Below are 24,378 nucleotides of genomic sequence, written 5' to 3'. Positions count from 1 at the left end.
ATTATGCATTGATGAGGCCCCTGTGGGTTACATAAATAGACAAATAAAGTCAAGCATGCAGAGTTTGTTGGTGACTTGCCTGGCTCGTGCAGCAAATAATTTTCTGAGGTAGCCCAGAGCCTGTAGTCCTGACACCCAGTCTGTTCCTGGGTTATTTAGGGCTGTATTCTGCCTTGCCTCTTTAAAATGGGTCGCAATGGAAATTATTGATTGCTTCCACAGCCCTAAGTTCTCTCTCAGGCATTTTTCTCAAGGTGGACTCAGAAACAGCAGCCGAGTCGACAAATGCTGATGATTCATGGTGAATTCTGCCCCTTTACCGAGAGGTCTCGGGGGTTAAACATTCATTCTGTTTCCTCCTGGAGAGGAAAGTGATGCCATAAATTGGAATATTTTCCTGTATATATACATAACACACTGCAGTCCCATTTGTTTGGCCTGAGATGGAAAAAGCAGGAAATCTTTACCTGCATACACAGCTCATGCCTTGCTAATGCCCCCTGCACAAGTTCCTGGGCTCTTCATACAGGGGTGAAGTGTCTTCTTGGCCTGGTTTGCCCACAGAAGCAGAGAGAGATACCCCTTGCTGTTTGCTCTGGGAGAGCTCTGCTCTGTGTGGTGGCTGAGGGAGTTGAAAGGAGCAGAAAATGAGTCCTTCAGAGATTCAGGGCAGGTTTTGTGGTTTGAAGGCACAAGCATTGAGTGGGTCACACACAGTGCCCTGCAGAAGGGGCTGGTGCTTGGCCCTGCCAGTGTTTGCATCTGGATAATGAGGAAGGCCGTTTTTGCTGGTTTTCCTTCTACTCCTCCATTTCTTTGCCACTTTTTGTTCAGAATTATGAACCTGTAGCCTACTGTTTGGCTCAATAATTGCATGGGGGGTCGGGAAGCTGAAGCAGAAACTTCCCAATCACTTGATTAAAGCAATGTTGGGGCTTAGGAGGGTTTGTCTCTGTAAATGGTGTTAAAAAGAAACTAAAAAAGAACACAACAAATAGTTTTACTAAACCCACTGTCCTCTCAAGTCTCTCTCCCTGATTTCCAGGCTCCCTAAGTTCTCCTCATGGTCTTTAGTAGACTCAGTGCTTCAGCATAGCAGTAGCTGGGGCTTTGGTTTTTCCTGGAAAATCTGGGAGTGTTCTCATTGTATTGGGTGTGCATTCCAGCAGATCTTTTCATGTGTTTTATATGGCACAGTGAAAAGCCAACCAACCACCTGGTCAAAAGACACGTGTGTGTGGCCGTCCATGTGAAGTTAAAAATAAAAACTGGGTTTTTTTCGTTTTTGAAGCCCCTCAGTTACAAAATATAGCTTGCTTTGAAAATATTAACTAATCTGCATGACCCAACTCTCCTTTGGCAGTTTATTTGGATTGCATAAGAAGGTCATCAATCTGGTACACAACCTGCTGTCCAGTCATGACTCGGACCCACGGTACGCTGACCCGCAGGTAAAGGCCCGGGTGGCAATGCTGTATCTACCTCTCATTGGAGTGATCATGGAAACAGTGCCTCAGCTCTATGACTTTACAGGTATTTCACCTTCTCTGCTCTGAGAATCTGCTCCTCTGCTCACAGCACTTGAGTGTTTGGCTTCTGAAACTGAGCTGTGAACTTCTTTACAGGGATTGTTTCTGAGCTCTCCCTTTGACACATTTGCACATCCTTTTCCTAAACTGCTCTTGCAAAACGTGACTGGTATCTTCAAAAGTTGCATTTGCCCACCTGTTTGTACTAAGAGAAAACCAGCAGTGCATTTTGGTTTACACCTGGCTGGCTGCTGTGTACACATAGCAAGCCTCCCTCTGTGTCTCTGACCTGCTTAAAAGCCACCCCAAGTAATGCACAATTCCCACAACAATTCCAAAGCAGAGTTCCTAATTCCAGAGGATAAGCCAAGTTCCTCCTCTTCCTTTTAGCATGTGTTTTATCATCAGTTCATTTCAGGTGTGCTTTGCAGTGTCCTGAGGAGTCACAGAGGTGGGTTATTTCCAGTCAGGGCAGGGAGTCCAGTCTGGAATAGTTTGGAATTTGGAGTTGCCCTCTACATCCTGTGAGCTTAATGACACATGGAAGCTGCAGGGAAGGATTTGTAGTGGAGTATTGAAAGAGACAAAGGGTGTGGTTTCAGAAGGGTTCCAGATACTGAGGCTGTGCAGGTTTCATTTGACAACTGTTGTTTTCTTTGCTTTCCTGCCCTCACACACCAGGGCTGCATGACTGGGGTGGTTTTCACTTTGCCTTCCCAGCTCAGTGAGACCAGCCCTGAGGAGGGGGGTGGGGGGAGATGCTGTGAGTCTGGGTGTTGACTGCAGGCCCCTGTTCCTCTGCAGAGAGTCACAACCAGCGGGGGAGGCCGAGCTGTGTGGCCGTGGACGATTTCGACAGCGAGGGCGGCAGCATGATCAGCCAGACCGTGGCCATGGCCATCGCAGGGACATCTGTGCCCCAGCTCACCCGGCCCAGCAGCTTCCTGCTCCCCTCAGCGGTACAAACACACCCCTCCCTCCTCCTTGACCCTCAGATCTCTGTCAAAAAGCAAATATTTACGTGGTCAGGCTCAGCGGGGTGTGTGGGTGTGCAGCTGGGTGGGAGATGGGGACAAAAGCACGTCTGCGTGTTGGCTGTGTCTGTCTCTGAGGGGGTACAAGGAAATGCCAAGCAGGGATAAAACCCAACAAACCTCTGAAAATGGGAGAATTCTCTTTTTTCTTATACAGATGCTCTAGTTCTGAAACAATCTGGTAAAACCTCAGTGAAGTGCAATGGTCACTATGAGCTGTAAGCCCTAAACACAGACTCCTGCCACATCTAAATCCCACGTCGCTAAAGACACAAATGGGCCATTTTTCCTGTTCTCTGCACAGGGAGGGAATCCTGGTGCTGGTAGCAGGCAGGCCCTTCCATTTCTTCCCTCTCCTCCCTTTACTCTGGCATCAGGATCCTATTTTTGTGGGATTTGTGTGCACTCCAAGGGAGACACTGACAGATGCATGAGATAATGAATGGAGCTCCTCAGCTTAGCTCTGAACCTGCAGGAGGCCGTTCAAGGCACCTGGAGGGAAGCCCCTGGTTGCTGTGCTGTGCTGGGGAGGTGTCTGTGTGAGAGCTCACAGGCTGGGCTGTGTGTTGCAGAGTGGCAGGCAGCACTCCACCTTCTCGACAGAGTCCAGCCGCAGCCTCCTCATCTGCCTGCTCTGGGTGCTCAAGAACGCTGATGAAAGTGTCCTGCAGAAGTGGTTCACTGACCTGTCTGTGCTGCAGCTCAACCGCCTGCTGGACCTGCTCTACCTCTGCGTGTCCTGCTTCGAGTACAAGGTACTGCTGGCAGGGCTGAGCCCCCTCCCACCCTTCACAGCAAAGGCATTTCCTGCTCCCTCCAAAGGATTTCCTGTGTTTGGGATCCCAGGACTCTGTGCAGCCTCTGGAGCCTTTTCCCATGCCTGCCACTCAGCCCTGGGAGTGTCTGTGCCTTGTTTCCCTCCTAAAGCAGTTTGTGCTGCTTGGCACTCACCTGGGCATTGCTGCAGGGGAAGGGGATGGCTCGTGGTCACTTTGCTGAGAGAGTTTTCTGTGGCAGTGCTGCAATCTGGTACTTTTATCTCCCTACCTGTATTCCTTTCTCACTGCGTGTATTTAGATAGGAAAGATATTTTTGAGTTGTTATTTCTTTAAAAATAGCCCAAATTGAAAGAATCTTCCTTCATGGTCTTGTTTGAAACTTGCAGGGCAAGAAAGTATTTGAAAGAATGAACAGTCTGACGTTTAAGAAGTCGAAAGACATGAGAGCCAAACTTGAGGAAGCTATTTTGGGCAGCATAGGGGCGAGGCAGGAAATGGTCCGGAGAAGCAGAGGACAGTTAGGTAAGTAAAGAATCCTCTGTGCCATCCCCTTTCTCCAAAAACTGCTGTTCCCATCCCCAGCAGTTACTTGCACCCATCTGTGGTGTGGTACACAGACAGAGGCCTCTAGAAAAGCTGTTTGCAACACCCTTCAGTGGGTCTGCAAAATCTCTACACTTTTCCTAAGTTACAGACAATTTATTTGTTACTTGGTTGCTTTTGTGTACATGAGATCACATTTATGGCACCTTCTTGCCCAAACTTCTTCCAAGGTAGCATCTTCCAGAGCCACCTTCTGGTAAGAACTGTGCAAGGATCAGAGTGGAAAACAAACTGCCTGATCTCCCTTTGGTAGCTCTGAAAACGCCTGGATGGTTCTGTGAGCTTAAGGAGACTTTTAGTAGCCAGTAAGAAGCATCTTCTGACTTCTCCTGTTTGTAAACAACAGGGATTTTTCTGAACACTCAAATGCAAAGGGTGGCCCAGGGGTTGGGACAAGAATCAGAACTGTGGTTTTGTCTCCTGCTCTGCCACACATGAGCCAGTCACTGTGGGCTAAGGTGAATAAATATTTTAGAGCCATAATTAATGGATCACTTCAGAGATAGAGACCTTTATATTTCTTTTTTTCTTAATCTGGCCTGATTTGCCTTTATTACGTGAAATTCTCCTGCCCTCTCAGCAGTGAGAATAAAGACAAAAAAGACTGAGAGGTGGAAAAGGGGGTCTTGGCACCAGGCTGAGAACATTCTGGTGCCAGTTGAGGACAGCAATATTGGAGTGCTGAGGACTGGCACACTCAGGCTCCTTGTGTGGACCAGGGAAGGGACTTCTCCTACCAGCCCTTGTAGCTGCCTCTGAGGAGTCCCAGTTTGGTGTCACCTGCCACTTGTGAGCAAATCTGGAGTGCAACAGGAGTGAGCATTGGCTGATTGCTGCTGTTCTGTTCCCCCCCCTGCAGAGAGAAGTCCTTCTGGGAGTGCCTTTGGAAGCCAAGAGAATCTGAGATGGAGGAAGGATATGACTCACTGGCGGCAAAACACAGAAAAGCTTGACAAGTAACTCTGCCTTATCCTTCTGCATTACCCATTGCCTGTGGGAACAGGGTCCCTCTCCCCACAGAAGGTCCCTGCCAGCAGCCACTGGGCCCTGCTGGGGGCAGGTTTGGGCCCTCAGTGGGACAGGGCTGGCAGAGTGAAATAGCTGTGAGCCCAACACTGCCCTACTAACTTTGCTTTTCCACCGTCCCCCACTGCCTTAGACTTTAAAATGAGATTTAAAGAGGCTGATGCAGTCCATTACTGCCTTAAACCCCTGCCCTAAGCTGCAGTGTGGAGGGAAGATCCATGAGCAGTTTGCACAGATAGCATATATATCTCATGTCATATTTCCTTTATTCCATAAGAGCATTCTGGAGTTCTCAAAGCTTGCTTTCCTTTCCTGTCCTAATCCATCACTTTGGTTGTTTTTCCACATGTGCTGTGCTTTAGAAGCCACAAACCAGCCAGGTACTGTAGCATTGGTGTGCAGTTCTTACAAATTGCCATTTTGTACATCTGCAGACTCAATCATCACAGCATTGTTTGTGATGCTTGGCAGAAGTTCTCAGTGTGTGTGTGCAACTGATTGGAATGAGCTCTTTTTGCTTATTACACCCATTTCCTTTAAAATTCCCTCTCCTGGTGTGGTTTAATGCAGAGGGCTTAGGAGTCGTGGTTGAGCTTTGCTGTGCACGTTGTTTGTTCCCTCAAATTGCAACCTGCAGTCTCCCTCCTCCCAGCAAAAAAAGAACTGTCCCCAATCCTAGGAAAGCAATCCCAGCCCAAGTGCAGCTCTGGAGAAGCTGAGGAATGGGGTCCTCAGAGCCCAGATGGAGATCAGGCCAAATTTTACCCTTGAAGCCTTCCTGGAGTAGCAAGTAATTCTTCACAGCTTCTAATTGCTTCCTCCCACACAAAACTGCAATTTCTTGTTATGTCAAGGGGTGATTTTTTTGTCCAAGGCTCCAGTCCTGTTGGGGCACTGGGAATGCAGATGACCAGAGTGTTTCAAGCTGCTGATGGAGTGATCTGTGGGCAGAGTTACACCAGATTAAAATTTGGCCTGGAGAACTCACTGGTTCACAGCTGGCACTGGATCTGAGCCCTCTCCTTCCCAGAAGGGCCTCACCTACATATTTAACAGCTGTGGAACCCCTTGTTGTTCAAAGGATGGTGTCCCACCTCACAAAATTAGCTGCTTAGATAATGGTAGACCTGCTTTCTACCCTTGCTGGCTGTGACCTGGGTCCCTGCTGCTCCCCTCCTGTGGCTCTGTGTGCACAGGTAGAGCCTGGCCCTGTGAACCCTCAAAAACAAGACTTTTCACACCCAGGACTGTGCACAGCTAATTGCAGGTGGTGTCATTGTATGCACATGGTATTACTCTGTGTAGGGCCAGGCCTTTGTGCTTTGGAGGTCCTGGGGGTGTGATCCTGCTCCCAGAGGAAGGGAGCAGAGTGTGTAGGGAGCCAAACCAGCTGCCACCCTCTTAGCTGTGTGTGTCACTTGGATTTTGTCACTCCCCTGGGTCACCCTCCTGCTGGGATTTGGCCTAGCAGAGTCTGTTGGAGGTGGCACCTCTGGCAGGGCAGGGCAGGGCAGGGCCAGCTCTGGGCTCTTTAAACACACCCCTGGAGCTCTGCCCAGAGCAGCTGGTGCCACTGGAACGAGGTGGAGCCACGGGGGTGAGTGGGTGGATGAACTTTGTGAGGCTTTCCAGGAAAGTGAGTGCCTGGCATGGGACAGCAAAACCGTGTCCTTTTCCTCGGGGAGGAAGTTGCTCTTCAGGAATTGGGTCTTCTGTAGGTTGGCCAGATAAGATGCACCCTGCAGAGTGCACTCTGTGCCACACCAGTGCAGGTGCAGTTACAGCTTGTGCAGCACCACCCCGTGTCCACAGCCTACAGCGTAAAGCATCTGTTCTGTTCTGGTTGTGCTGTCGCATGCCTAACAATGCTACTAAACCAGTTTGGGGTTGGACTTGGGTTTTAAACTGTTGCTGTGCTCCTGGGAGAGTAACAGAGTGTCAGAAAGTAGTGTGAGCTCTCCAAGCATGGTGAACGTAAAGCCTGTGTAAGTCTGTATATGTAAAAACTGAGTCTTTCTACCTGTCCTCTCAGTGGGTGCATTGGAATATCCTTGTGGTGTTGTCCAGTAATAAATACACAAATTGTAACTGGGAATTTCCTGATCACGAGCAAAGATTATTTACTGGGAAATTTTAATCAGAAAGTAATTTTATTGTTTTCTTCCCTCTGATTAGATCGAGGGCAGAGATAGAACATGAGGCGCTTATTGATGGAAATCTTGCAACAGAAGCCAATCTGATCATTTTGGATACACTGGAGATAGTGGTACAGGTAGGGATGATCCCAAAGTAGAGATGTAATGGCACTGTGATCACCTGGCAGGTTAAACAGAACCTTCCTGCTGCTCTTCTTCACCATGTGAGAACTGTCAGAACTGCTGAGCTGTGGCAGGAAGGGGGTGATGCCTCTCCTAATCCCAGCCTGTAACATTCTGGTTTTACATTGCACTACCTTCCTTCAGACTTCTGAAAGCTGTTCCCATGTTACAGTATAAGAAACAATTGTTCAAAACTCAGTAATGAACTGTAAAATTTTCCTGGCCTAACCCATTTCTCTATTTCTTCTCAAATGTGGCTCAAATTGTGACATTCCTGTGTCTGTACTCACTTTGCACGGTACAGAAAAGCCTCCAGGCCCCTTGGTCTGTGTGCACAGGTGGGTGAGGGCCTGGGGCAGCTTTGTGCCCTGCTTTCTGTGCAAATGGAACCTTGGCACAGGCTGGAAGCAGGCAGGAGCTTCCCAAATCCACCTCTGAGCTGCAGAGACACCCAGGAATCCCCAGGATTGCACCTTGTGCCTCAGTAATCCAGCTAGAGCCCAGCTGTGGGCTTTTCTTTTAGTAGGGAAAGGTCTCCAAAGCTCAGAGCCTCTCTGGGGAGAAAGAGTCATCATTCCATCAGCTTTATCCAGGGGTCAGGTGTTCATTACCTGGGGGTTGGTTCAGAATGTGGCCAAGTGGGTGATTTCTGTGATTTCTCCATACCAAAGTGCTTTTTGTCAGAGCTGTTTTCTCTCTCACACACACACAAACACACACAGGGGGTTCATTTTTGCTCATGCAACTCTTGGTTTCCCTTTCCAGACTGTTTCTGTGACGGAGTCCAAAGAGAGTATCCTCGGTGGGGTGCTGAAAGTGCTTCTGCACAGCATGGCCTGCAACCAAAGTGCACTTTACCTCCAGCACTGCTTTGCCACACAGAGAGCTTTGGTGTCAAAGGTGAATTCCCTGGGGGGGCTGTAACACACCCTGACAGCACTGAGGGAGGAGGGGACTGTCCCTTCCTTTGCACGGGGGTCACTTCACTGAGCAGTTATTCCTTTGTGCACTGTTGGTGTTCAGGCAGTGTGGTCTGAACACTGATAAACTGGTTTTCGTGGTCAGAATGTGTGCATTTTGGGTTTGATGGCTGCACACAAAGGTACAGCTCAGACACCCTGAGTGGGGTGTGGGTTCCTGCTGAGTGAGTGGGCACAGACAGCTGATCAGCTGGGCACATGAGGCACAGGTGGGGTTTAAGCTATACAAATCTCACTTAGAATGGATTTGTTTTACTGGGACTATAAAAACAATGTGCCAGTTTCTGTGGGTGTGCTGAGAAAAGCTCAAAAGTTTTAAGCCTGAGTTTTTGGAAGTGATGTAAATCGATCTGGATTTGTTTAATCTGGAGAAGAGGAGGCTCAGAGGTGACCTCAGCACTGTCTGGAACTCCCTGAAGGGAAGTTCTGGCCAGGTGGGGGTTGGTCTCTTCTCCCAGGCACTCAGCAATAGGACAAGGGGGCACGATGGGCTCAAGCTCTGCCAGGGGATATTTAAATTGGATATCAGAAAAACTTCTTTGCAGAGAGAGTGCTCAGGCATTGGAATGGGCTGCCCAGAGAGGGGGTGGATTCCCCATCCCTGGAGGTTTTTCAGCTGAGCTTGGCCGTGGCACTGAGTGCCATGATCTGGTAAAGGGACTGGAGTTGGACCAAGGGTTGGACTTGATGATCTTGGAGGTCTTTTCCAACCCAGTTGATTCTATGATTCTGTGATCTGAGGGTGTAGAGGTAGGAGCAGGTTGTGTGGGGAGGTAAAGTGAGTTTCCTTGCACAGCTGTCAGTCTGCTTTGGCTTACTGTAAAGCGAGGTGATTCAAATCACCACCATCCCCCTAATCCAGAGGGCACTGGGCTCCCTCCACCTGCAGTGTGTGCTCCCTGAGGGTCACCCTGGGCTGTGTGCCCCAGTGCCTGTGCTGTGTGTGCAGGCTCTGACATCCTGCTGTGCTGTCCCCAGTTCCCTGAGCTGCTGTTTGAGGAGGAGACAGAGCAGTGTGCAGACCTGTGCCTGCGGCTGCTCAGGCACTGCAGCAGCAGCATCAGCACCATCCGCTCCCACGCCAGCGCCTCCCTCTACCTGCTCATGAGGCAGAACTTCGAGATCGGCAACGTGAGTGTCCTGCTGTCCCTCAGAGCTGTGGGTACACACCCCACAGGGGCTGCCACAGCTGGGGCACACCCTGGGGCTGGGCATGGGGACTGGGCGGGGATTGGCAGCAGCAAGATAACAGTGACTCCAGATTTTAGGGCAGACCACACCAAAAGGCTGTGCCATGGGAGCATCGTGATCTTCAGGGGGTGTGAGAGGGTGTCTTGGGTTGAGCTGGGAAAATGCCAACTGCCCAATACAGAGTGTTAGTGCCTCCCTCCCAGTGAGAAAAGGGAGAAAGGAAAAAAACTAGAAACTCAAAACAGGTTATACCTAAGCTGATTATATATATTTATACAGAAAGGAGAAAATTAAAAGAAAACTACAGTATAACACACACAAGTAGATATAACAAAAAATAGCTCTCTACATGCTTAAACAGCCTTCGTTTTTTCCAGAGGTGTCTTCCACCCCTCCATATTTTAGGTATTAGTCCATTAGGATGGGGTAGATATTCAGGCAGGAAGAGTAGGTCATTATTGGACATCAGCACGGGTTCAGATCAGGTCTTCTTCACCCAATGGTTCATGTCCTGTAACACACAACTCAAAATGCAAGTTATTTTGCCTTCTCAAAGTTAAATGTCCTTGAGGCACACATTGGGATCATCCCATCCCTTCTCAGGGGTTACTGTACCCCTCAGTGGGGTCACTGGAACATACAGCAGGAGAGAAAACTAAAACTTTTGTGGGATAACCTTTATCTGAAGCTAAATGTTAACTATGAAGTTCAGCAGCACCAGAGGTTTGTTATAATCACTGCTCTGAGATGGCTCTTTCACAAAACTTCAGTGTTCATTTCTGTGTCAGGTCTCTGTCAGGAGGAGGTACCATGGCCAGAGTGCTGCTCTTCTCCAGGTGCTGAAGTAACAGCAATATCTCTGTTGCAGAACTTTGCCAGAGTGAAAATGCAGGTGACCATGTCCCTCTCATCCCTGGTGGGGACATCCCAGAACTTCAATGAAGAATTTCTGCGACGTTCCCTGAAGACTATTTTGACTTATGCTGAAGAAGATCTGGAACTTAGGGAGACAACATTTCCTGACCAGGTGAAAGACATACACCCCAAGAGAAGTAACATGCAGTTTATTAGCAGGCTGTGCTTAGGTCTCCATCTAGAACTGGAATTTGCATGCATTCCCTGAAGAAGGGTTTGGGGTTTGCTTGGTTTTTTGTTAATCACACAAGTACCTAAACCCCAGGTCTTTAATCTGACAAGCTGCAAACACACAGCTTTGGAGTGACTGTGGGCCCCACGTAACAGTCTGTAGCTCAGTTCCCATGGCATTTTTCTTACAGGTCCAGGACCTGGTGTTCAACCTCCACATGATCCTGTCGGACACAGTGAAAATGAAGGAGCACCAGGAAGATCCAGAAATGCTGATTGACCTGATGTACAGGTAGAGTTTGCTCTGGAGGGACAGTAGGTGTCAGTGCTCCATGTGCTCTTGGAACAAGCCTTGGTACCTACTGTACTCCTGTATTCAAGTGTGGTGTTGCTCTGAGCTTTGATTAGCTATTTTTTATTAGCAATCCCTTTAATTTAATCCTGTTTTAAACTGCTTGCCAGGATTCAATTTTACTTGAAAAGAGCACAGCTACTTATTGTTTGGGTTTGGACTCAGATGTTGCACATTTGAGCTTTTACAGGATTTGGTTTTGAAGCAGTTGTAGGTCTCAGTGCTCACAGACCAATATGTACCTGTGTCATGTTTAAATGTGGTGTTGGTAGGTTTTGTTTGGCATTTAAGTAGCTTATCTTGGATAAAAGTAGTTTGCATTCCCCAGAAGTCCCTGACAGTCCTGACATCCCCCCAGTCCCTGACATCCTCCACCTGAATAGAGACAACTCTCCCTGCTTGCATCAGGGAAAACTTGAGGAGCTTCCAGGACCTGCTTGCACAGAAAGCATTGTGGTAGTGGTACCTATGATGGTTTCCATATGCAAAAGGTGTCCCAGAACCATGTTAAGATCTCAACTACCCAACTTCATGGTGTTGTCAGCACAAATGTCCCTGAAAACTTCTCAGAAATCAGCAGTTTTTGTCACGAGCACCAAGACAGGTCTGCTCTGATTATCCCACACCTTTGACTTAATGGCAGTGTCTGGGTGACATAAGGGCTTTGGTCAAGAGCTTCAGCTCCAGGTGCTCCCCACCCCTGACTGGCTCAGAGATCTGCAGTTCAGGGTGAATTTCCACCTGCTCAGCCTCTTACCTCATGTGCTTCTGGAGAGCCAAGCGCTGAGGGGAGGTGGTGTGAAAGCAGAAGCAACTTAAGAACTGTGTGAAAGAAACACCTTTAAGTTCTGTGCTGCTTCAGAAGGGAGGGAAATGAACTCCCAGTGCTTTTCTCTCCCATCAGGATTGCCAAGGGCTACCAGAACTCTCCCGACCTGCGGCTGACGTGGCTGCAGAACATGGCAGGGAAACACTCGGAGCGCAGCAACCACGCCGAGTCTGCCCAGTGCCTGGTGCACTCTGCAGCCCTGGTGGCCGAGTACCTCAGCATGCTGGAGGACAGGAAATACCTCCCTGTGGGCTGTGTCACCTTTCAGGTGGGAATTACCCTCTGCAGGGGGTTTTGGGGGGCTGTCACCTGCTGCTGAGGCACAGAGGACCTCCCCGTGCCAGGTGTTGCTGTGCCACCTACACAAACTGCACTTGTTGGTGTTGCATGAATAATGAGCTGCTCTGTGAAAACAGAAAGCTGGATTTTATGTCTATTCCCTATAAAACTAGAAAGCTGCCTCTGTAAAAATTCTAGGATTTGACTGAAAATCAGCTTGCTTTCAAAGTACTAAAAGTTGTTTAAACTGAGTAAAGTATTTTATCTGTCGTGTCTCCTCAGAACATCTCCTCCAATGTTTTGGAAGAGTCAGCAGTCTCTGATGATGTTGTGTCACCAGATGAAGAAGGAATCTGTTCTGGGAAGTATTTTACAGAGGCTGGTCTGGTGGGATTGCTGGAACAGGCTGCAGCATCTTTCTCCATGGTAGAAGACTTTAATTTCTTATTCTCTCTTCTTCATCAACTTCACACTACTGGGCAGTAGGAATGAAAATGTTTTCCCTCTGTATAATTTAATGGTAAATGCTTAATTTGCATGGAGCATTTGGAGTTTTAATTGTTTAAGGCAGCCTGGTTTGTCCTCTTCAGTAAAAGATTTGGTTGGGATCCTATTTAGCTCGTTGTGCTCTTGTGCCTGTATCCATCCAAAACATCCCAGGGTTGGTGATGTTGATAACCCTATTTACTAGCAGCAATGTGTCATGCAGTGGGCTCTTGCCTTCAAGGGTAACTCAGGATTTTATTCTACTCATGTGTGGGTATATTTTAAGAAAAGATGCTGATTACACCACAGTGGTGTCGGAGCCACCTTTTCATTTTGCAGTTTTATCATTTAAATGCTGGTAACATGAATTATTCTGGCTGTTGAGTTGATGGAGCCATCTGATGGATCTTGTTTTTGTAGGCTGGCATGTATGAAGCAGTTAATGAGGTTTACAAAGTCCTTATTCCTATCCATGAAGCCAACAGAGATGCCAAGAAGTTGTCTACTATTCATGGTAAACTGCAGGAAGCTTTCAGCAAGATTGTTCACCAGGTAATGGTTTGAATTTTCAGCTGCAGGATGAATTGTGGAGAAACTTCAAATGCCCAGTGCAAGTAAAACAAAACCCATTATAATCAGTTTCCATGTGAATTGCCAAGTGATGATCCACAGTAAAAATGAGGATCACTAGTAGGACTTTTTCTCTCTGGACATTTAACATGAGAGAACATCACAAACCAAGTTATGTTGTAACTATCCAGAACTATCCAAGAGTTAAAAAATCCAGTCACCTGTTAAAAAATCCAGTCATCTGTCAGTTTGCCCTTACAGACTGTAGCTTAAACTGTGTTTTGCATGTCTTTAGCCTGGTAGGTAACACTCAGAAACATTGGGGGTTTATTTGTCTGTTCCTGTGGTGCCTCAACCATTGAAGGAACCTTTGGAACTGGGGTGGTGCCAACCCCACCATCTCAGGGGCCCGTGGGGAGAGACTGAGTGTCCTCCCTTGGCTGCTGAACTTACAGCCACTGAAACCACTGCAGGCTTTGGGTGCTTACTTTGCTGGTCATGTTTTGGCCTTTGAAACTCTTTTTTTGGCTTCTGTGACATGCCCTTTTTACTTTTCATTACACAGAGTACTGGCTGGGAGGTAGGTAACTCATTTTAGTTAGCAAAGAACACTAATAGACCTCCAGATGACTCACGCCAACGCTTGCCCACATGTGCTAGTTGTGGGTGTTTCTGTTGCTGTCTGCTCTTAAAACAATTCATTAACCAAAGAAATCCCAATAAACTGTGGTTGTAGTAGGAGACTCTTCATGAGCAGCTGTAGGTAGTGCATGGATGCTGACGTGTTCCACTAATGAGGTTCTTTGGTGAATGAGCCACTGTACCATCACTAGTTTGTTTTTGTAATTTGTTTATATTTCTTTCCATCAGCATTGACACAGAATATCATCCCTCCATACCATGTTTTCACCCCACCCACAGGGGTCGATTTAAGCAATAATGCTCAGAGGTACCAAGACACAAACCTGGTTCCCTGCAGGTGCAGGTCTTTTCTCAGAGGAGAAACTGCTTCATTCTGTTCATTTGAGAGCAATCAATTTGTTAGGTGGTGGTTTCTCTGGCAGTAAAATAGCTGAGTTGTGTTAACTGGGGTCAGTTTTGCTGCCTTCATTTTTGTAAGGGCTGTTTGCTCACATTTCTGTGACAAGACACCACCAGAGCCACACATTTGGTTAAAAACAGGCAAAGCAGTTGGTTTTATCTGCAGAGCCACTTTGACTGCAGCCCCAGGGACACAGTGGGTACATGAGCATGGGGGAGTCTCAGAAGGCATTTAAAATGTTCTGTGAATATCATGTTATTTTCTTAGGCTTTACCTTTCCAGTTTATCTTTGCTTTTCTGTGCATCAGGTAACTCATTTCAGGTCTCCTCACTCAGGTCTGCAGCACAGGAGGGCAGTGAAGTGGCACTGAGGGACCTGGGGCTGAGACCCAAAGGTCCTTCATGTGGGACAGGAACAGTTGGGGCTGATGATGTTTCAATGTCAGTTTTAATTGCAGCCCAGCAAAAACTGGCATTAAAAGTAAGCCCTGACACTGAAGGGCTGTCCCTGGGAATCATTTCCTCATTCCCATGGAAGTGCCAGCAGAGGAGGCAGCAAAGCCCCCCAGGGCACTGTGTGGGTGTGCCAGGGGTGGAAATGTGGGCAACAGCCAACAAAAGTGAAGGCCTGTGAGCATCTACTTGATTAGAGTGCCCCTAAATCGACCCCTGGAGCAACTCCTGCCATTGGTTATGACTCTAACATCACTTGGTCATGTTTTACTGCATGGTAAAAGACACCTGTGGTTTCAGTTCTCCTCTGTCATCGTGCTCCTCATTGCCACACTTTTTCTGACCTTTGTGCTTTGTAGCTTTCAGGTTTGTTGCATGTTTTGCCCTTTTTCCTTGTTTAAAATATTTTAATTGATGCTCGCCCTTTTTGTTTTATTTTAAAATTTATTTGCTGCCAATTTGCTGCTTGTTTGTTTTTTGGAATTTCCCTAATTAAATACTTTCTGTTTTCTCCTCTATTGCCCTGGTTGCTGACCCTCCTCCCCACTCTTACTATTGTCTGTTGTGGTAAGTTCCTACTTGTGGAATTTTTTTCCCCTTTCTCTTCCCCTCCCCACCTCCCTTTTTTGTTTTTTGTTTTACACTATGAGACCCCCAATTTCATTTTAGCAAAGAGCTCTGCCAACAGCAGGACCCCCTGGTGTCCCAGGGACAGCAGTATTGCCAACTACAAGAATTAAAGTATCCCAAGTCTGGCACCAAAGTGTTTCTGAGCTCTCCTTAAACACACCAAGTGGTGGGGTTTGTGTGTTTGCTCATTGAGTAAGTGCTGAAGTCATTCCTTTGGTTGACTTTCCAGTTAGAAAAGTTAAAGTCTTTTCATGCTACACCATGAGAATCAAAAATGCTTTTTAAGGCATGCAGGGGGAAGTTGCCAGTGAATAACAGGAGCTGATGCTTTAAAAAAAGTCAATACTGGAAGTTGTAGTAGTTGGCAACACTGCAGAGGACCTTGGGTAAAATTGGAGGAAGGAATTAACTGTGCTGAGTTTGGCAAAGATGGTTGGATCCTGCATTTTGGAGGAGTTCCTTTTACTCCTACACCCTTCAGGCAGCCTCTGCTGTCTTGGTCTCAGTGAAGAAAGCAGATGACCAATCTTGCATCTGATTTTTTTTAAAAAATCTTGTTGGCAAAGCTTTTTGTGCAAGAGATAACCCTAAAACTTTGTTCCCAGCAATTTGGAAAGGTATTTACCATGCATAATAACAAGTCATGAACCTCCATGAGTCATGGTGGCTGTTTTCTGCTGTGCCAGTTGTGTGATGGCTCTTCAGTGTTCACCTTCATTCTCTTCTCCTCCCAAAGTCCTATTATTTTTGATAAAATAATAGGAAACACAATACTTCTAATAATTCCTCCCTCATCTCTGCATTTTTAGCTCTTGTCAGAAGCCAGGCCAAGGGAGTATGAAGTTATTTGTTTAGTTTTCACTGCTGTGGTTGGAAAGACTTTGATGTTGGATACAATTCAAAGGTCTCAGTATGGAGCCATCCCCTGCTTCTGATGCCAGGCCTGCAGCTGAGCTCTGCTGGTGGGACTGGGCTCTCCTGGTGGCACTGGGGTCTCCTGGTGGGACTGGGCTGTCCTGGTGAGATTGAGCTCTCCTGGTGGCACTGGGCTCTCCTGGTGGCACTGGGCTCTCCTGGTGGCACTGGGCTGTCCTGATCTCAGGGAACTGGCAGCTCTTACACGTCCATGGGAGGTGTGGAGTGGTCTGTAGGTGTTTGCTCCTAAAGGAGGTTGTTTCCAGGCATGGCTTCCCAACATTAGGGGCTCACAGTGCTCCTCACTGCCTGTTCTCCCTGGGATCTTCATAACTGTGTGGAGCAACTGGATTTCCCAGGAAAAGCCAGTGCAGCTGCTCTTCATGGCAGTGATATGAGGACATGAGCTGGGAGCTGCCTTCACACAGGGACATGGAATGTCACCAGCCTTCCCTGCTGCTCCTGGGACTCCCCAGAGCCCTGTGACTCTTATTTTATATAAGTGCCATTAGAACTCCTTATTAATTTATGTTGACCGACAGACAGGATTTTCTTCCTCCCTTGTTATTTTTACACTGCCTGGAGGAAGGAGCTGCCTGGACAGGTGTCCATGTGGCAGATACTTGTAGGGACTGGGTTCTGCAAGTCCTTCATGCCCTGAAAAGCACTTGCCAAGTGGGCAGGGAAAGGGTCATTGATTAGAAGAGCAGTGTGCCCTCCATCACCCTGTGCCCATGGGCTGGGGGAGGATCCCACCACCTCCCACAGGGGGCACATCCAAGCCTTGTGTAAGGTTTGGGAGCTGTTCCATGTGGCAGTTCCCCTCAGGCAGACGTGGGATCATGGTTTGGGTTGGAAAGGACCCTAAAGACCATCTTGTTCCAACCTCCTGCCATGGGCAGGGAGACCTTCCTGCAGGTGCTGCTTTGGGAAAGGAGGCCTGGAATCACAGCCTGTGACATTGAGATGGGAGAAAATAGCCCAGGAAGTTGGAAATGCTTTGTGGTGAGGAATTTAATTGTGGATAAAATCATCCAAAACTGTGATTTTGAAGAGGTAGTGATGAGTGGAAAAGGCTGCTCGTTCCTGTATGGATCCAGAGGGATGAACAGAGACAGGGGGTCCAGGGAAACAGCAGCCAGATGTTGCCAGCTGGAACTTCCATGAAACAGCAAGAGCTTTGCAGCTGGAGTTCCCAGCCTGGGAGGTGCTCCTGGGAGCCTGTGGTGTGATGAACCCCCGAAATCTGCCCTGGCAGTGGGGCTGGATTGGGAGCCCCTCTCTGGTCTCTGGAGGGTGCAGGAGCGTGGGCAGAGCCAGGGGTTGGTTCTTTGGGATGAGAGCTCCTACTCCCCCCAGGTGCCTTCAGGAGGGCAGAGCTCACTGATGTCCTGCTCTGAAGGGGAGGGTTTGGGACCTCAGGCACATCCAGTGGGATGTTCCAGTTTCCTCCAGCCCAGGGGCAGGCAGAGGCCATCAAAGTACTTTTTCCAGCCTGGAGTTGGCCTGAGGGTTTTTTTAGTTTTAGTTTGCCTCCCATAGATCATGTTCAGCATCACCACAAGAGATCAGTTTTGCCACAGCAAAGCACTAAAATCAGACAGTACCCAGCAAAGGGGTATTGGAGACCCAGCTCTGCCCCAGATCAGGAACACTCAGTGTTCTAAACTGCATCACACTTTCCAATGAGAGTAAAGGTGAACATTTCAGACTTTCTTGCTGAAAGGCATCCCTGGTTTGTGCATGCACGTGAGTTTTTTTAACAAAAGCAAAAGTGTGTTTAATTTTTAAAGCATTTTTCTTCTCTCTCTCTTCTCAATCAGATTTCCTTCGTTACCTTTCCAGCAAAAATCTTTCTTGTTTCTCTCCTTTTGTTGCGTTTCGGGGCCAAATTCACCACTGGCTCCCATGGAAAGCAGGTACATGACTCAGGATTGCATCTGCTTTCTCCAGGAGTGACTTTGGCCCTCTCTCCTAGGCAGTAGTTATAGAGGAGGCTGTGACACCTCCCACTTGAAATGCTGGTTGAAAAGCACTTGTGTGTGAGTGTGAGTGAACTGGAATTGACTTCAGCCCAATCCTGCAGTTCCTGGAGAGTGGATTATGGGGGAGAAGGGATTATGGGGGTCACTGGTGCTGGGTGTTCTGCAGGGGCTCTGTGTGCAGTGTCCTCCCTGCAGGATGGCACCAGCTGGGCTTCCCTGTGCCAGGGTTGGAGAGCCTGGAATAATCACCCCAGCAGAGGGACCTGCCTTTGGCTGCTCCTCGGAGAGAGCTGATGTTTCTTAAACTGAAAGAGAGTAGATTTAGGTGGGATATTGGGAAGAAATTCCTGTCTGGGAGGGTGGGCAGGCCCTGGCACAGGGTACCCAGAGAAGCTGTGGCTGCCCCATTCCTGGGAGTGTCCCAGGCCAGCTTGGACAGGGCTTGGAGCAACCTGGGCTATGGAAGGTGTCCCTGCCCATGGCAGGGGTGGAACACGATGACCTTTAAGGTCCCTCCCAACCCAAAGCTTTCCATGGTGACACCTCCAGGCTCCTGCTGGGCTGGGAGAAGTCATTGCAAGGTTGGGCTAATGGTCATACCTGATCCATGTAATTCCATGTTAGTTTCCAATTTCATTATGGTGTTTGCTGCTAAATGCATCCATGCTGAGTTCCAGGTGTGTTTTTTCTTTTCTCTTCTTTCTTTCTAATTTTTTTCCTTTGTTTTTTAATTTCTTTTTTATTTTGCATAAATTCAGGAGCCTGCCTGCAGCTGTGCTTGGAGGTGTGCACGTCTCCACCCTGAAATAACCTCTTGTTTCTCCATGTCTAGGATGGAAAGAGGATGTTTGGCACCTACTTCCGGGTTGGTTTTTATGGAACTAAGTTTGGAGACCTGGATGAGCAAGAGTTTGTTTACAAGGAACCTGCAATAACCAAGTTGGCTGAAATTTCCCATCGGCTCGAGGTGAGAAGGTTTAATGGCACTTTGGTTTCCATCAGCTCTTTAAGAGGAACAGTCCCTGGCAAAGCAGTTTGCAGGGCCCTGTGCAGTCACCCAGGGCTGGGCTGATGTGCCCTGTCCTCTTGCCAATGCCACCTCTGTGCAGGGGAGTGAAGGGAGAGGAATTCCACAGGAAATCCTGCAGCAAGAGCTGCAGACCCACTATGATCCTTGCAGTGTATCCTGCTGTGTTTGTTCAGCCACCTGGTGTAAATGGGATGACCTGGGCTTGGAAAGAGGCTGAGATGCCTTTTGGGATCTGACTTTCAGAATATGCAACATTTTGTTGTCATTTTGATGCCTTCTCATCATGTTGTGGAGACTGAGTCCCCTCAGGTGGCTGAACCTCCAGGCTCCTCAGGTGGGACATCACAGGTCTGATGTTTGTTTCAGCTGTGAACACACAAAGGCAGCTCAGTAACTGACCTGGGCATGGGTGCAGCTCCAAGTGCCTCCCAGGGCTCAGCTCATGGTTGATCTAGACTGGTTGTGTGGCAGCAAACCTGTGTGCAGGCCCTGGCAGGGGCAGAGGCTGTTCCCTGGCTGTGCCCTCAGCTGTGCCTGGATGGGCCATCCCTGGGGCAGAGGCTGTTCCCTGACTGTGCCCTCAGGTGTGCCTGGATGGGCCATCCCTGGGACAGAGGCTGTTCCCTGACTGTGCCCTCAGGTGTGCCTGGATGGGCCATCCCTGGGACAGAGGCTGTTCCCTGACTGTGCCCTCAGGTGTGCCTGGATGGGCCATCCCTGGGACAGAGGCTGTTTCTGGCTGTGCCCTCAGCTGTGCCTGGATGGGCCATCCCTGGGGCAGAGGAAGGCTCTGGGCCACCATCCTCCCTGCAGACAGAGGGCAGGCCTGGCTTCTTTCTGTACTGGAGCAGCTCCCACGTGGTATTGTTGCTCCCAGCAGTGGAGCTCTGTCACATTGTGCTGAAGGCAGCAGTGCTGAGAAGGTTTAAGCTCCCAAAGCCGAGTTCAGAGCTCGGCCTTTCACCCAGCTCAGCTCCGGCATTCCGGGCACATCCCAAACCGACCTGCTTTCAGCTGAGCTCACAGGCACACAACAAACCCAAACGCTGTCCAGAACCAGGGACTGCTGGAAGGCTCCAGAGTTCTCCTGCCTTCCAGGGCTTGTTTTTTCCCGTTACCCCTGGATTGTGACTGATGGAATTCCCCCAGTTTCAGCAGATCACATTCAGGAGGCACATGGAGCTTCCCCTCCCCTGCCCGTGCCTGTGTCCCTCCAACCCCCACCACTCAGGGCTGCCTCTGATGTTTGATGTCAGTTCATTTGCTCTTGCTCGTAGGGATTTTATGGAGAACGGTTTGGGGAGGATGTGCTGGAAGTGATTAAGGACTCAAACCCTGTGGACAAGTGTAAACTTGATCCTAACAAGGTAAGAACACAAGTGTGGGTTCAGAAGTTGAAGAGGTCCTGAATGCAAACATGGTGGGGCACATCCTGCCCTCAGTTTCACCAAGGAGGCAACAAAATCCACATACTGAGTGGTGTATGACTGCTTGGGATGAAGGTTTGGGAAAATAATTCCAGCAGGGGGATGCAGAATTAGCCATTGCCTTCCCTGCCCTGACAGTGGTTGGTGGGAGGGGAGAAGATGAACGGCCAGTAGAAGGCTGGGCTGTGTTTGCCTTCCTCTGCTGAGTGCAGGGGAGGAGGGACTTTGCCATTCAGTGCCCTCTGGTTTTGTGCAGCTGCAGCATTTGCCATCCTTGTGCCATGGCCTTTAGGCATAGCTGAAAGAACAGGGGTGTGCCTGGGAGCAGGACTGTGGCTCAGGACAGGGTGTTCCTGCAAGGAAAGGATTAGATTAGAGATTAGCAAGAAATCCATCCCTGGGAGTGTCCAAGGCAAGGTTGGAGCACTCTGGGACAGTGGAAGGTGTCCCCCCATGGCAGAGATGGAATGAGGTGGATTCTCTGAGGTGAAGGACACAAGAGGAGAGGGGCAGTGGGCTGTACTCCCTCCAGCCCACACTGCTGGGCAGCTCCCAGCCCTGTGGCCGTGTCAGGGTGAGGGTGATTTTCCCAAGTAAAGGCAAAATGCAGTGCTGGTGTTTCCCGTGGTGGCTTGGCAAGGGCAGAGGTCCTGCTGGGCTGCTGCAGTGCCAAACACAGTGTCCCTGCCCAGGCCTACATCCAGATCACCTACGTGGAGCCCTACTTCGACACGTACGAGATGAAGGACAGGATCACGTACTTCGACAAGAACTACAACCTGCGGCGCTTCATGTACTGCACGCCCTTCACGCTGGACGGCCGCGCCCACGGCGACCTGCACGAGCAGTTCAAGCGCAAGACCATCCTCACCACGTCCCACGCCTTCCCCTACATCAAGACCAGGATCAACGTCATCCACAAGGAGGAGGTGGGTGAGGCCAGTGTGGGTTCTGCTGTTTGCAGGGAACGCTGAGCCTTCCCCTCCAGCTCAAGAGGAACTTGTTTCCAGGAGCTTTGCCCTGCTCCTGTTCAGCCTGAACTAAGCCCAGACTGACTGAGTGATGCATCTGCCCCACCACCCCCAGCCCACAGCAGCTGGTTAGTGCAGGGGCCCTTGGTGAGCTTTGTAGGCCTTGTTGGACAGGGCTTGGAGCAAGTTCAGATAGTGGAAAGTGTCCCTGCCCATGGCAGGGCGTGGAATGAGATGGGGTTTAAGTTCTCATCCCACCCACACCATTCCATGATTCTGTGGTAATGCAGGTTTCCCCCTTCCCTCCTCCTTGACCAACATGTCCTTTGCTCTGTTTGCACCTCACTCACATGGCTCCAACAGCCCTAAGCCAGTGGGGCCCTGATGGTTTATCGAGGGCTTTATCCATAGCTGAGTTAATTTTCCAAGGGTGGACAGGATCAGATGTGATCACTGGGACACAATGAACGATGCCAGGACACTGGCAGTGCTGTAACTGCTGCCTGCAGTGACCCAGAGGGACACAAATGCCACTTAGAAAGCTCTCAGAAAGCTCTTCAGTACCCAGAGACACCTTTAAAAATCAATCTTGGTCTTGATGTTCTGAAGCCAAGACTGAGACATTTCTGAATTGCTTCTGCCCAGACTGGCAGCCCTGTTGGTGTCCTCCACCACCTCACTGTGCCACCCACAGTGCCCTGGGTGTTTCTGGTTGCCAGTCTCAGCCAGGACAAACATCCTCTCTTCTGCTTCCTTAGATTATTTTGACACCCATCGAAGTGGCCATCGAGGACATGCAGAAGAAAACACAGGAACTGGCTTTTGCCACCCATCAAGACCCTGCAGACCCAAAGATGCTGCAGATGGTGCTGCAGGGATCAGTAGGTACCACAGTGAACCAGGTGAGGATCCCTGTCCAGGCTGGACACTCTGGGGTAGTACAGATTGCTCCGTGCTGTGGATGTGCAGTGTTGGGCCTGATTTTTGAATTACCTTGGAATTTTTGCCCCATTCACTCTTTGGGATGTGTTTAAGGTTTAGACCAGCTAATTGCAGTGATTTTGCCACTTGAGTAAATGTCCTGATAATGTGGAAGGTGGCTGGGAAGAGACATCTTTCCCTCAGTTACCTTCTCCATCCTTGCTTCTCCTCCTCCCTGAAGTTGTGTTGCTTTCCCTTTGCCTCTGGTGGGTGGAAGTCATTTTGTGTCCTGTTGTGGGTTTTGAACAGAATGGAAAGCAAAACTAATGAGTGATCAGAGAAAAACTAAGGAAAACCTGAGGGTTTGTGAGTAAAACACAATGCACAGGCTGGAAAAAATCAGCTGGAATTCCAAGTTCTGGGTTGAGTTTGCAGGGCTGGCAAACACTTCAGGGTTCCAATCTGCATTGTTTAAACTTTGCTTTAGTGTGAGCTGAGCAGGCTTGGGCAGGACTCCTTATAAAGGCAAACAAGTGGAGGGTCTGTGCAGTTTCTCACACTGTTTTCCAAAAGCAGGGTTTTATTTAGAACAAAGAAAGGCCTCAGAGAGATTCAGTTGTGATGTTTGGTGCTTTGTGCCAGATTTACCAGCTGCAGTTCTTCAGGAGGCTTTTGTGTAAGGAAATGTGGTTGTGGGTGTTCCTACATGCATGAGCTTTCTCCAGTGATTGGATATGAAGACAGTTCTGAGAAACTCACTTTTCTCTTCTGCTCCTACAGGGACCATTAGAAGTTGCACAAGTTTTCTTGTCTGAAATACCCAACGACCCAAAGCTCTTCAGACATCACAACAAACTCCGGCTCTGCTTCAAAGACTTCACAAAAAGGTATGGAATGTTCTTCCCAAACCACCTGCAAACTGCACACTCACTCCAGCATCTTTTAGAAGCATTGAGAAATTAAAAAAAAATAAAAATAATTGAAATCAAAATATTCTCTGCAAACAGATCCAGTAGCAATGCAGTTTTCCCCTATGGAATAAATGACACTGGTGATACAGTGCTTTGTTTAAATGACACCTTTGCAAGCAGAAGAGTTCCTGATGTGCTATTTATTCCAGTCTGCTATTTATTAATCTTCCCTGATTCTATTAATCGTTAAATCCCTGAGACTGGAATTGGCTCTGTGAAGATCAGCTTTTCATTTCTCTTCAGAGAGGATAAACGAGTAAATGACAATAAAAAAGGAGTTGTCACTCTGGAGGTGAAGTGTAAGTTGGAAACACAACACCCTCTCCTTTCCCCACGGACACCAGGAGGTTTATTACCCAACAGACAAGACAGAGAAGGATTTTCTGTGTCACCCCAGAGGGGCAGCATGGGGTTTTTGTCCTGCTGGATTGGCAGCTGTGTGGCAGCAGGTCCCTGCAGTGGGGCAGCTCTCACAGGGTGTGTTTGCAGGCTGGGGACAGTGGCAGCAGGTCCCTGCAGTGGGACAGCTCTCACAGGGTGTGTTTGCAGGCTGGGGACAGTGGCAGCAGGTCCCTGTTGCTGGGGGGCAGCTCTCACAGGGTGTGTTTGCAGGCTGGGGACAGTGACAGCAGGTCCCTGCTCTCACAGGGTGTGTTTGCAGGCTGGGGACAGTGACAGCAGGTCCCTGCTCTCACAGGGTGTGTTTGCAGGCTGGGGACAGTGACAGCAGGTCCCTGCAGTGGGACAGCTCTCACAGGGTGTGTTTGCAGGCTGGGAACAGTGACGGCAGGTCCCTGCTCTCACAGGGTGTGTTTGCAGGCTGGGGACAGTGACAGCAGGTCCCTGTTGCTGGGGGACAGCTCTCACAGGGGGTGTTTGCAGGCTGGGGACAGTGGCAGCAGGTCCCTGCTCTCACAGGGTGTGTTTGCAGGCTGGGGACAGTGGCAGCAGGTCCCTGCAGTGGGACAGCT

At 49.0% G+C, this 24,378-nt stretch overlaps 1 protein-coding gene across 11 annotated transcripts in view; it reads left to right on the top strand.

Moving 5' to 3' along the window:
* The window catches only part of DOCK7 (dedicator of cytokinesis 7), a 97,969-nt gene that overhangs the window by 71,076 nt on the left and 2,515 nt on the right, over nucleotides 1–24,378 (top strand). For 3 of the 11 annotated variants that reach the window (XM_071565769.1, XM_071565768.1, XM_071565763.1), the window contains 20 exons: nucleotides 1,364–1,533; nucleotides 2,334–2,488; nucleotides 3,136–3,318; nucleotides 3,729–3,864; nucleotides 4,805–4,901; nucleotides 5,334–5,351; nucleotides 7,147–7,243; nucleotides 8,055–8,189; nucleotides 9,248–9,400; nucleotides 10,329–10,487; nucleotides 10,738–10,838; nucleotides 11,803–11,995; nucleotides 12,289–12,432; nucleotides 12,913–13,044; nucleotides 13,628–13,642; nucleotides 18,929–19,054; nucleotides 20,395–20,484; nucleotides 21,237–21,473; nucleotides 22,274–22,417; nucleotides 23,217–23,323. In XM_071565769.1, the coding sequence (XP_071421870.1) occupies nucleotides 1,364–1,533; nucleotides 2,334–2,488; nucleotides 3,136–3,318; nucleotides 3,729–3,864; nucleotides 4,805–4,901; nucleotides 5,334–5,351; nucleotides 7,147–7,243; nucleotides 8,055–8,189; nucleotides 9,248–9,400; nucleotides 10,329–10,487; nucleotides 10,738–10,838; nucleotides 11,803–11,995; nucleotides 12,289–12,432; nucleotides 12,913–13,044; nucleotides 13,628–13,642; nucleotides 18,929–19,054; nucleotides 20,395–20,484; nucleotides 21,237–21,473; nucleotides 22,274–22,417; nucleotides 23,217–23,323 (2,592 nt within the window). Of the gene's footprint in view, nucleotides 1–1,363; nucleotides 1,534–2,333; nucleotides 2,489–3,135; nucleotides 3,319–3,728; nucleotides 3,865–4,804; nucleotides 4,902–5,333; nucleotides 5,352–7,146; nucleotides 7,244–8,054; nucleotides 8,190–9,247; nucleotides 9,401–10,328; nucleotides 10,488–10,737; nucleotides 10,839–11,802; nucleotides 11,996–12,288; nucleotides 12,433–12,912; nucleotides 13,045–13,627; nucleotides 13,643–18,919; nucleotides 19,055–20,394; nucleotides 20,485–21,236; nucleotides 21,474–22,273; nucleotides 22,418–23,216; nucleotides 23,324–24,378 lie in introns of all 11 variants that reach the window. The other 8 variants (XM_071565770.1, XM_071565773.1, XM_071565766.1 and 5 more) reach the window with 4 other exon arrangements.

Source organism: Pithys albifrons, chromosome 10 (genome assembly GCF_047495875.1).
Source record: "Pithys albifrons albifrons isolate INPA30051 chromosome 10, PitAlb_v1, whole genome shotgun sequence".
NCBI lineage: Eukaryota > Metazoa > Chordata > Aves > Passeriformes > Thamnophilidae > Pithys > Pithys albifrons.
Note: the sequence above shows the minus strand (reverse complement) of the source record. Positions and strands in the feature narration are given on the sequence as shown.